General features: G+C 39.3%; 1 protein-coding gene across 2 annotated transcripts in view; it reads left to right on the top strand.

Annotated features, from left to right (window-relative positions):
* LOC122076530 (protein TIC236, chloroplastic-like) overlaps positions 1 to 13,128 on the top strand; it is a 50,227-nt gene that overhangs the window by 35,906 nt on the left and 1,193 nt on the right. For both annotated transcript variants that reach the window (XM_042641864.1, XM_042641865.1), the window contains exons 18-23: positions 7,646 to 8,470; positions 8,570 to 8,850; positions 10,090 to 10,346; positions 11,948 to 12,186; positions 12,292 to 12,471; positions 12,567 to 12,836. In XM_042641864.1, the coding sequence (XP_042497798.1) occupies positions 7,646 to 8,470; positions 8,570 to 8,850; positions 10,090 to 10,346; positions 11,948 to 12,186; positions 12,292 to 12,471; positions 12,567 to 12,836 (2,052 nt within the window). The remainder of the gene's footprint in view (positions 1 to 7,645; positions 8,471 to 8,569; positions 8,851 to 10,089; positions 10,347 to 11,947; positions 12,187 to 12,291; positions 12,472 to 12,566; positions 12,837 to 13,128) is intronic.

Here is a 13,128-nt window from a genome sequence, read left to right as displayed (position 1 = left end):
GTCTATGTCAATGCTAAAGGCAAGATGAAGTGTCTCAAATCCGAACCAGTCTTCTTCTAATTCCAAAGACTACGAGGAGTGGATGTTTGAGAATGACACTCTTCTTTTATGGTTGTGGAACAATATGGAACCAGCCATTGTAGCGAATGTTATGTTGCTCACCATTGCCAAGTGAGTTTGGGATGACTTGAAGAAAATATTCTCCCAGGAAAAGAACATGACTCACATTTATGATCTTTATAACAAAATCATTAAGTTCAAGTAGGGTGACAAATCTTTGAATGACAACTACGGCGCCTTTAAGGGAATGTTGGAGGAGCTCAATGTTCATCAACCTCTCTCTACTAACCTAGAACAATTGAAGATTCAGCGAGCTGAGTATTGGGTTGCAAAGTTCTTGGCAGGATTAAATTCTGACTTTCAGCAAATTAAGAGCCAGTTGCTTGCTAGGGAGAAGGTGCCTTCCCTAAATGAGACCTTCTCTCGTCTTCAATGCATTGTTCCTCCCTCCAGAGCTAACATGTCATCCTTTTCCAAGGAAAGTACTGTTTTTGTTGTTGATTGTTGATCGTGGCCGTGGTTCTGGTTTTTTTGGGAGAGGTCGTGGCCATGGTTCTAGTTTTTCTAGGAGAGGTCGCGGCCATGGTGTAGATGGTCGTGGTGGACTAGACAAACCAGACTTTCAGATAGTGTTCGTTTTGTGGCAAGCCTAATCATACATTGAGATGTGTTGGGCTAAACATGATAAACCAGAGTAGGCTCAGCAATTATGTAATCCAGCAATTTAAGATGGTGTTGCTGAAAAGGCGTCCTGTGGCAACACCAACCTTGCCACTTCATCTAGAGCGACTCCATCAGGTTTTGTGTCTCGATATTACAAAATTCCTAGAGATCTAATATGGGATGTACTAGTAAAGAAAGTGGTGTCGAGTTTGTATGTGGAGATAATTAAGGACATGTATGAGGGTGTGGTGACTAGCATGAGATCTGAAGGACGTTAAGGTAAGGAATTCCCAAAATTACGATTGTGCTACATCGAGGATCGGCCTTAAGCCCCTATCTATTTTCTCTTATCATGGATGAGCTATCCAAAAGCATTCTGGATGAGGTCCCCTAGTGTATGCTCTTCGCTAATGACATCGTTTTAGTGGATGAGATTAAAGCAAGGATCAACCCTAAGTTGGAGTTATGGAGATCTACCTTGGAAACAAAAGGTTTTAAGATTAGTAGATCGAAGACAAAGTATATGAGGGTAATTTTATTCGCTCTATGATAGATAATGAAATGGTGAAAATCAAGGAGACAGAGATTTCACAAAGTGACTATTTTAGATATCTGGGGTCAACTATAAGTAAAGATGGTGAAATAGAGGATGATATTTCCCAAAGAATTAAAGTGGGATGGATGAAGTGGATTGGGGCTTCTGAAGTGTTATGTAGTTGGCGTATCCCTTTAAAGCTTAAGGGAAAATTCTATAAGACTCTTGTTTGCCGAACCATGATATATGGGGCGGAATGTTGGGCAGTTAAGAAGTGTCATGTGGAGAAGTTAAGTGTAGCTGAGATGAGGATGTTAAGATGAATGTGCGGCAAAACTATGAAGGATAAAGTAAGAAATGAGCATATTAGTTGATCTGGGAGTTGCCCCCGATCAACGACAAGCTTCGTGAAATTCGTCTAAGTTGGTATGACCATGTCCAGAAGAGGCCCGATGACGCCTTAGTAAGGAGGAGTGATCTTATACAGTTGAAAGGAGCTAAAAGAGCTAGGGGTTGGCCTAAAATGACTATAGGTTAAGTGGTGAAGAATGAAATGCACAGGCTAGTTTTCGTCCCAAGTATGACTTTGGATAGAGCCTATTGGAGGGCTAGGATCCACGTAGCCGACCCCACTTAGCTGAGAACTCCCGACTTGTTGGACTGTTACCTCTATCCTCTAACTCTCACCTCTTTTTTTGGATCCATGTGGCCAACCCCATTAAGTTGGGATAAGGTTGTGTTTGTTGTTGTTTGTTATTGTCAAATTGTTGAACATCTAAAACTCTTGAGGCATCCACAGCTACTCTGGAATTCCTTAGCTTCCGATTACATGGATACTTCCTCATCTGAAACAATGTTGGGTTCAACTTCCGATTCGGGATAAACGAGATCAGCACACACTGGTACATCAATACTTCTCACTAGGACATCTTCTATGCCTTGGATAACTGATTCTGGTGCCTCTAACTCATATGATTGGTAAGTCATGTTTCTTTTCTTCTTTGAATAAAATTCACCAATCCTTCCTCAGTGACTACTCATGGTACCATTTCTCCTAACTCAACCATGACTCTGTCATCTGTTCTTAATGTGCCACAATTACCCATAAGTCTTTTATCCGTTAGTCAACTTACGACGCGCTAAACAGTTTTGTCACCTTCTGTCCCTTTTATTGTATTTTTCAGGATCTTCAAACAAGAAGGATAATTGGTGGAGGGCTTGAGCAGGATGGATTATATTATCTTGATTGTGTTGCACCCTCTTCTGCTGCTACTTCCGATGGTGTTTCTTCTATTCAGTGGCATTTTCGATCAGGACGTCTGTCCTGGTCAAAAGGACTCAAAACTCTAACATATGGTTCTAAATTGCAAGTCTGTCTCTCATCTCGAGTGTGAAGCATGTGAACTCGAGAAGCATCATAAGTCCTCTTTTCCTTCTCGTAGTGTGTCTAGAAGTCCTTTATTTTTCTTGGGGCCTGTATCGTGTCAAACATAGGTTGGGTTTTTCGTATTTGTTACTTTTGTGGACTATCATTCACATGTGACATGGTTGTACATTGAAATGAATTTGATCCTCTATGATCCATTTTTTTCAATGTGGAAACACATCTTCCTCTTAATGATTTTGATGGATGGGCTGGGCATGTGGTAGTAGCTATTTGCACTTCCTATCCCACACACCACAGGCGATAGAACTGCATAGTTGTCACGACGTTAAATCGATCCAAGTCAGTGGAGGGGTGGCTAATCGATTTGGCGATGAATCGCCCGTTATGGCGTTGCCATAGCGGTCAAATCGCCTGTCTTTTTTATTTTTCCTATTTTCTAAAGTTATTTAGTATGTTACATTTTTATTTCCCCTATTTTCTAAAGTTATTTAGCATGCTATAAGCCTACAATATGTACCCTATAACATATAAAACAAACATTAAGTAACATCAAATAATCAAAAATCAACAGTCCTATCAAAATCACCCTGCATTTTACAAAAAAATCGACCGCCTAGTGAATCAGGCGTGACCTGGCGTCCATGGCGGAGCCATGGCGACTCCTATCAATCAGCCAATGGCGACCGCCATTTGTGAGTCACGTAAATCGTAGCACTGCCATGAACTTATTTTTCCGCCAGGACGCCAAATCACCGCCTAGGCGACGCCATGACAACTATGTAGAGCTGTACTAGCTACTAGACTATTAGAGGCTTTTGATCGATATGGCCCAGCAGATTCCAAGTGTAAATCAAACTCAAAAATAAGGAATTTACGCCACTCCTCTTGTGACTCAACTTGGATTCATGACTTGCTGTAGAATTGTGGGTTTTCCACAGGGCGTAGTCACTCATAGGGACATAATATTTATCCGGATTTTGAAAGATAATTCAAAATTTCTTTTTGTTTTTAAAGATTTTATAATGAAATAAAGACTCAGTTTGGTATTTCTATTAACATCTTTTTACGAGTTGTTTTTATGCACCTTAACAAAATGAGGTTGCTGAAAGAAAAAACAGACATTTATTGGAAATTGCTTGGTTTCTACTGATTCATATGCATGTTCCAAAGAGTTTCCAACGTGATGCTATTTTCATCGCTTGTTATTTGATTAACTAGATGCCTTCTTTTGTTCTCAATAACCAGTCCTCTCTCTCTCTCTCTCTCTCTCTCTCTATTGTGTTTCCAAATTTCTCCTTTGTTTTCTTTGCCACCTTGGGTTGGCTGCAGTTGCTTTGTTCATCATCTGCATCCACATGTTGATAAGTTATCTCCTTTAGCTGTCAAGTGTGTTTTTCTTGGTTATTATAGAACTCAGAAAGTGTAAAAATGTTATGATCTTATTACTCAACGACAATTTGTCAATGCCGACATTACATTTTTTAGGATACTCAATACTTTTTATCACCAGTCATTCTCTTGACATCAATTTTTTTAGCTCCCCTCCTATACCTGTTATAGTGCCTTTGGATGATGTTCCAACCACCACTTCACTGACACCACTGAAAGTGTATCAGCGGCATAAGAAGCCAATATATCCTGATTCAATTCTTCTTGCTTCACAGCCCACCTCACTGTCTGATCCTCCCACTGGAGTTCCTGCTTCTTCCTTGCCTTTGATGACTTACTAGTTGCTCTTCGCAAAGGTACACTACATGCTCCTACACTAAAAAATCCATGCCAACTTATCCTATTGAACACTTTCTTTCTCTATCTCATCCTTCGTCACCCTTGCCTAGCTTTGCCATGTCATTGTCTAATTACTCTATTCTTAAAACCCGTCGTGACGATTGTTTCATCCTGGGGAGAAAGTGGCTATAGATGTGGAAATGGATGCTTGATTTCTCGAAAAACATGGATCCTAATGGATTTACCTTAAATTAAGGACCTTATGCGATGTCATTGGGTACCTTATGCGATGTCATTGGGTATACATTGTTAAGTACACTCCATATGGCTCTATTGAAAGGCTAAAGCCCATTTTGTGAAGGGTTATACTTAGTCCTATGGTGTGGATCAATTTGAGACCTCCTGTCATTGGGTATACATTGTTAAGTACACTCCATATGGCTCTGTTGAAAGGCTAAAGCCCATTTTGTGAAGGGTTATACTTAGTCCTATGGTGTGGATCAATTTGAAACCTTCTCCCCATTGCTCAAATTAATTTTTTGTATGCTCATTTCTTTCTTTAGCTGTGAATTATGATTGGCCATTGTATTAGTTGGATATCAAAAATGCTTTTTATATGGTGATCTGCATAAGGAGGTGTATATGGAGCAACCTCCGGGGTATGTTGCCTAGGAGAGAATGCTTCTCGGTGCAGGTTCTCGCTTTGTTATTCTAATCATTCAGTGTTTGTTCATTGCCAGATTTCTAGGGTGATTGTATTGGTTGTGTATGTCAATGATATTATCCTATCTGGGGATAATGTTTACCAAGCCTCTATTTAGTTCCTTTGATATAAGGCCGATTATGGTGTAACTGACCCAGTAGATGATCATAAAAGACTCCAACAATCAGTAACAAACAGATTCAGATCCAATAAAAATTCTGGAATTTTAGACAAAACCCTAAGTTAGGCCAAATAAGAGAAATCAAGTAACTAACAAACCAACCCAATGTTGTGGCCAAAAAGCCAGTGGAATCTCCCTCCAAGTGTGATGATCGAAACCCCAAAAGATCAAGGACAGTGGCCGGTTGGTTGCTGAGATATGACAAATCTTGAATTAGGGATTGATTTGGGACAAATCTGGGTAATTTCCTGTAGCACGCAAACGCCCAAGGGTGGCCTTGAAACTTGGACCGAAGGGCTCTCTTGTGATGCTCTACAGTCCCTCCAAAGGGCTCTTGAATTAGATCATAGGTTGGGGAGATCTGGAGGTTCTTGATTTTGGAACAAATAGGAAACTTCTGGTGATTTCCAAGAACAGCAATTACAGTGCTCTTTTTACTGCTCTCTTCTGATTGAAGGACTCCTTTAGGATGCTGAGCAATACCCCAAAAAATGGGCAGAAATTGATCCTAGATCAGGAAGTTATGATGGATCAAAGTTGTGTCCAGAAAACTCCTTCAAGAAGCTGCCACAGGGTTGTCTTGTTCCGTCTAACTAACTGAAGTTGTAAGCCTTGTAACTGACTTAGCAATACTCTAACCACCTCTCAACTATTCAACAGATGTAACAGGATATAAAAGAAATAAGAGGGAGGAAACAGAAATCAATGGAGGGTTGAGAAGGGGAGGGGGGGAGAAAAATGGTAATTTTGGTTCAGACCTCTCACCTTCCCCTGGGCATCTCACCCTCTCAATTTCTTGGGCGTCTGAGCCTCTCAATTGGACTCTCTCAGCCATAGAGTAGACTCACAATTCATTAATTCAAATCTATCCCAAGAGTAGGGATCAATTACAATTTATTAGGCTGTAGAGAGCCTTTACAAAATAGGAAATAGCCAAATAGGAAACTTACTAATCTCAAATAGGAAACACTAATCTCCTAGACTGATTTACTTGTTTTATAGCAAACTCTACTTTGTTTAATAAGGAAACTGAACTAAGGGAAGAAAATAGAAACTAAAATCTTCTGACCGGAAGCCTAATAAGGAAACAAACTTGCTGTCTAAGTAAGAAGTAAAATAGGAACAAAAAAATTCTCCTTTGCTGAGTCGATGGACAAACTTGCCTCTTTCCTCTTTCATTTGTTCTTTTCGTTGATTTTCATTTGCACTTCTCTTCTTCTCATCCCCCCCCCCCTCCTTGTATGCATCTCTTCATTCCCCCTTTCTATGTTTAGACCACAGTTTTTCCTACTTTTTTTTCTTTTCTTTTTTTTTTTTTTGTGTTTGGGGGGGGGGGGGGGGGTGTGGATAGCCTTCCCCATAAGTTGGGATAAGGCTTAGTTTGTTGTTGTTGTTTCTGAGTCGATGGACAAACTGGAGGCTTCTAGAAGGCAGCTGGTATCTTCAATCAATTGCTTAGCTAGCTAGCCTTCTAGAGGCTTCACTTGAAGGCAGAATTCTGGAGAACACTTTGTGATCAAAGGATGAAAGCAGGGCTTCTTTACAGCTGGCTTGATGGAGCCTTGTCTGGGGCTGGCTGCTCCAACATTGGACTTGGTTCGATGGACCCCATAGTCCCTTTGCAAGCTTGATCTACATCACCCTCTTTCCATAAAAATTGTTCCAAGCTGGGCATGGGTGATCTATACGCTCCAGTTTAAGGGGGTGTGTTAAGATGTGGTATATGGTACGAAAGGGCTATACTTGTGATACCCTAAGGTTTTTTTTTTTTTTTTTTTTTTTTTTTTTTTTATTGTTGTTAGCGTCTACTGCTAGGACTTGACGATATTCTTTTCCTTTCAGCCTTATATTCTGTTGTACCCTATTATAATATTATGAGAGGACTGCCACTAGTGATTTTCAGTTCCTTTTTCTGTCGGCAGTCTCTTCTCCTCTTCTTCCTCTCTTGTTCTCTTCTTCCTTTTACATTGCTGGATCTAATCTCATGTTTCTGATATTGTTTCAAAGTGGTTGTAACAACCCCAATATGTGCCTCTCTCATTTTTTTAAACCATGGACCCCTACATTCTCTCTCCATGCTTGTGTATGCTATCCAGTGCACACTTGTATATACTGGAAGACAATATTCATATGCCTTATAGCTTTTGTGCATACCGTAATGCTTTTTTTTGATATTTTGTTTTTCTTTGTAGTTTGCATTGTGTATTTCTGAAGTTCTACAGGGGAAAATAAGGACAAGCATGCAACCATCTTTGCCCTTCTGAACTTCACCATGCTATTTATTGTTATGACTATAATATCAACTTTTTGGACAAAAAAAGAGATGTTTCATTGCTGCTCCTTTTTTCACATTTAATAACTTTTTCTTTGTATGGGCATGTTTTACAGGCGGACTTCGATTTCCATGGGGAGGATTGGGAGTGGGGAACCTACAAAACTCAACGTGTTCTGGCAGTTGGTGCATACAGCAACAACGATGGTCTGCGTCTTGAGAAAATGTTCATCCAAAGAGATAATGCCACAATCCATGCGGATGGGACTTTACTAGGGCCAAAAACAAACCTTCATTTTGCTGTTTTGAATTTTCCTGTTGGTCTGGTCCCAACACTTGTTCAAGTAATAGAATCTTCAGCCTCAGTTGCTGTGCACTCTTTGCGGCAATTTTTGACACCCATTAAGGGAATTTTGCACATGGAAGGAGATCTTAGAGGAAGCCTTGCAAAGCCAGAATGTGATGTACAAGTAAGGTTGCTTGATGGAGCTATTGGGGGCATTGATCTCGGACGAGCTGAAATTGTTGCTTCCCTGACCTCTGGCAGTCGTTTTCTTTTCAAGGCGAACTTTGAACCCATTATTCAAAGCGGACATGTACACATACAAGGAAGTGTTCCTGTAACCTCTATGCAAAATAATATGTTACAGGAAGAAAATAAGGAAATCGATAAATTAGGAGCAATTTCAATCCCTGGTTGGGCAAAGGAAAAGGATAGAGGCTCCGTTGAAGAAATCAGTGAAAAGAAGATCTCAAGAGATAAAAATGAAGAAGGTTGGGATATTCAGTTGGCAGAAAGTCTCAAAAATTTAAAATGGACCATATTAGATGCTGGGGATGTTAGGATTGATGCAGATATCAAAGATGGGGGCATGATGTTGATAACGGCCTTGTGCCCCTATGCCAATTGGCTTCATGGCAATGCCGACATTGTTCTCCAGGTAGGTCCAGTATAGAAAATTTCTCCGCAGTTCAACCTTATTTGGAGATTAGATAAAATTCACTCTCCTAACAGATATGATATTTTTTATTTAAAATAGATTCGGGGCACAGTTGAGCAACCAGTGCTCGATGGATCTGCATCATTCCACCGGGCATCTATATCTTCCCCAGTACTACGGAAGCCAATTACCAACCTGGGTGGTACAGTTCATGTAAAATCAAACAGGCTATGTATCAGTTCCTTGGAAAGCAGGGTAAGCAGAAGAGGAAAGCTGTTCGTGAAGGGGAACCTACCTCTCAAAACAAGTGAAGCATTTCCAGGCGATAAAATTGACTTGAAATGTGAGGTTCTGGAAGTTCGGGCAAAAAATATCTTAAGGTATAGTGTTTTATTTTCTTACGCGAAAAGATCTGGAATTTTCTTTTTGTTGGCCACCATATCTCAAACGCTTGATTTTAGGTAACGGTGTTAATCGGTTCGGTGTCAGTTTAAACGGTTCGATTCAGTTCGGTTCACATATATTTTGGCTGAAACCATAACCGCACCATTTACTAACGGTTGCACTTTTTGAAACTGCAACCATTTAGTAAACAGTTTCGGTTTCCACGGTTTTTAAACGGCTTCAGTTTCACGGTTTTAAACGGTTTCGGTTTCAGTTTATTCCATACGTTTTCTAAACGGTTAGCAATCGGTTTGCTAGTTTATTCGCGTGTTTACTAAAATTTGCTTTTGATGATAAACGATTCAATCTTGAGAATGTGAAATGCAAACCATTATGTTTTGTTAAAACAACCAAACAACTAAGCAAAAGAAAATATTTTGATAGAAAATAGTCTCAAGCGCATCTAACAAGTTAGTAAGTAATGCTTACAGTAAGGATTTTCTTGTTCTCCCCCCCTCCCAAATAATGTGTTATAATATTGAAAATTTTATATTTAATATGCCATGGTATAAGCAAAAATTACATTTTTATCAGTATACATTCTACTTAGTGCATTGGATTAATTTAATCGGCATTCCAAACAATGAGCAAGCTACCTCTAGAATTACTTATAGGCTTGCAACACTCAATCTTTGAATCAAATGAGAGACTAATGATATTTTGCAACCACCTTATTAAATCTTTAAACGGGTTAATTGGATCGGTTTTCACGGTTTTCACGGTTTCAATTCGGTTTGAAACCACGGGTTAAACGGCTCAGTTTGGTTTCAAGCCGTTTAGCTAATCGGCTTGAAACTTGAAACCATAACCGAACATTTACTAAACGGTTTTGCGGTTTCGGTGTAAATGGCTTGGTTCGGTTTCGGTAAACAGTTTCGGTTTCAAATTCACATCCTAAATTTTAGGTCCATAATGTTTGTTACAACTCCCCTTTGGTTTTATTGCACCTTCATTTTATACCTATACTAGCCATGCTAGCAGCTACTGTAGTTCTTATTTTTTGTCAGAATGAAAAATATTGTTCACCATCTTAGAAGTGTTTCTCTTGAATACATGTCCCAAAACTGAAGTCATTTCTTAGCTCTTAGTTCTATGGGATGATTCGCATCGGGAGCTGCTTCTTATTTATTTATTCTTATCTTGCTTAGTGCTAACATGTCATTTTTTTAAAACAGTGGTCAGGTGGATAGCCAGATCCAAATAATGGGTTCCATATTACAGCCAAACATTTCTGGAATGATAAAATTAAGCCGTGGAGAAGCATACCTGCCTCATGATAAGGGTAATGGGGCTTCTGGCTTTGATAGGTTGACATCAAATCGATCAAGTCTTCCAAGTCGCAGTTACAACCGAATGGCTTCTTCTGGGCATGCTTCACGGTTTTTTGGTTCAGAGCCTGCTGCTTCCAGTGCCAAATTCCCTCAACCGTCAGGTAAAGTAGTGTGTATGGAGAGAGATATTTCTGAATAACAGGTAGAGATATATTTCTATATTAGAGGTCCAGGAGACCCTCTTTCTAACCACAGAGGGACTGGATGTATCACACAATAACAACCTGGTAGATCTTCTACTGGTTTTTTCCCCAAGCAAACAACTGCAATCGAAAGCTCTTTCTCTTTGTTGTTCCTTTCAAAATAAGTTTGAGGGTGACACTTTATTTTTCCATGTGGTAAGAGTTTGGATGTCTAAAACTTGCCAAAGAGGTGATAATGTGATGGCAAACATATAGAACACATTTGGGCCATTAGGAGGCTGGACTTCTAGAGATGGCTGTTCTGAAGGCCTGCTGGTTCTATGATGACCTCTTTCATTGGGCTAGTTAAGAACATAGTTTGAAATTTCAATTTTGACTTGGTTTTCGACCCAAGTCGAAACTGAAATATTTGGACTTCGGTTGAATTACATTTTGGTTCACCATTTCAGTGGTCAAATGGCCATATTTTGACTTGATGCTTAAGGGAAACTCTAATTAAGCATCTCTAAACATATTTGAACATTTAGATCCAAAATGGTAATTTGGCTTTGTACTACATGCTGTATGTTTTATTGTCCTTTCTCTTCTATGACTTATTTTACACATAATTTACTAACATTCAATAAAAGCAATTGATATATGTATTAAGAATGAGAAAAACCATTTAATAGTACAGCAATGTCAAAATGTGTCATCTTAGATAATTAATAGGGATTGCCTATTTAAGCTTGTTCATATATGTATGAAGCACTAGATTGGAAAAAAAGAACACCCAAAGTAGTAATTTGGCTTTGGACCCTATGACATGTTAGCCATGTCACCCTTTGCCTAAAGAATCTTTTAAAGTCTAGCACAATAGCCCTTAGGTGGAAATTTTGAAATTTGAGAAAATTTGGCTCCCTAGTTGATCACCAAGTCTTGATATAATAGAAAAATGGACTCTGCCCAAAAAAAAAAAATTTTTTTTTTTTTAGGCTTTCTAGTAGTTTTGGATTTCTCAGGTGAAAACTTGAAATTTTCCAAAATGAGTCGAAATGATCAAAATTTCGGTCAAAATTTGGTATGACTGCAGAGTTAACCCTTGTTTCGTATCAAGGCTTCTCAATACCAAAATATTTTGCAATCACAGTCATTCTCTTTTGTTGGGGACAATGTGCACCATTTTCTCTATACTATGGGGTAGTCAAGAATTTTAGGAGTCCATTATCAAATGGAGCTCCTAAAACTACTTGGCTCAGTAGCTCTATGTAAGAAAAGCAAATAGGCAGAAATTTGAGATATTATACATCTGATATCTCAAGAACAGCATGTTAACTGGTCTGGGTTTCAGAAATAGATTGCAATTTGTTGTGTTTAAACTGCATCCTGAAAGCAACCAAAAATTACTTCTACCCTTACATCATTGCTCATAAACTGCAGATGCAGTGTCCATGGTGTTGTAATTGTGAATATATTTTCTTGGTAGATTAGGAGCTGATAAAAATGTCTTCTCAATTTTAATTTTCATATGTGTCTGGGGTATCTTAACAATTCAAGGCAGCTTCTTTTGGTCATTGCAGGCAAACAAGCTGAAGTTGAAAAGGAAATAGAGCAAACAAATAGTAAGCCAAAAGTTGATATCCGCCTCACTGACTTGAAGCTTGTTCTGGGACCAGAGTTAAGAATAGTATATCCTTTGATTCTCAACTTTGCTGTTAGTGGAGAGCTTGAACTAAACGGATTGGCTCATCCTAAATGGATAAAACCTAAAGGAATTTTAACCTTTGAGAATGGTGATGTCAATCTCGTTGCTACTCAGGTGAATATGATATTTAAGATTTTTTTTCTTTGTTTTTTTAATTTACTTGTCCCTTTGTGTGTGGTAGTAATATAATATGTTCTTGTTTATTCCTATCAAATTCAGGTGAGGCTTAAGAGAGAGCATCTTAATGTAGCAAAGTTTGAGCCTGATCTAGGGCTTGATCCGATGCTGGACTTAGCTTTGGTTGGATCAGAATGGCAATTCAGGATTCATAGTCGAGCCAGTAATTGGCAGGACAATTTGGTTGTGACCTCAACACAGGATGTCCTCTCACCCTCGGAGGTACCAGCAATGGCACGATAACTCCTACAAATGTGCAATTCTATGTTTCTTATCATAGATCCAAGCAAAAAATATGACAATGGTACTTTCTGCAGGCCGCCCGAGTATTTGAGTCTCAGTTGGCAGAGTCTATTCTGGAAGGAGATGGTCAGCTTGCTTTCAAGAAGCTCGCTACTGCAACACTAGTGACATTAATGCCAAGAATTGAAGGGAAGGGTGAAATTGGACATGCTAGGTGGAGGCTCGTGTATGCGCCCCAGATCCCTAGTCTTCTTTCTCTTGATTCAACTGTTGATCCTATCAGATCACTGGCAAATCTTTCTTTTGGCACTGAAGTCGAAGTCCAGCTCGGGAAACGACTCCAGGTAGATACATCACTATCCCTTCGTGGTCTTAAAGTTTCCTCCTGCAATCCCATGATATATACAATGATTTTTAGAGAGCCTGTAGTTTAGTATCCAGAATCGTTACCCTGCCTTACCAATCCAATCCCAAATCACAGATCTACTTAAGAAAGCAGAGCAGCACTAAACCTGCACTCCCAGAACTTGGGGGTATTCTGTTAGACTGGATTCACAGTCCCACATGAAATTGCCACAAAGAAAAAATCATGTTGTTGCATGTCTCTCTCTCTCTCTCTCTCTCTCTCTCTCCCCC

Source organism: Macadamia integrifolia, chromosome 4 (assembly GCF_013358625.1).
Source record: "Macadamia integrifolia cultivar HAES 741 chromosome 4, SCU_Mint_v3, whole genome shotgun sequence".
In the NCBI taxonomy this organism is placed as follows: domain Eukaryota; kingdom Viridiplantae; phylum Streptophyta; class Magnoliopsida; order Proteales; family Proteaceae; genus Macadamia; species Macadamia integrifolia.
The sequence above is the reverse complement of the archived record's forward strand: the minus strand, read 5'-3'. Positions and strand labels throughout refer to the sequence as shown.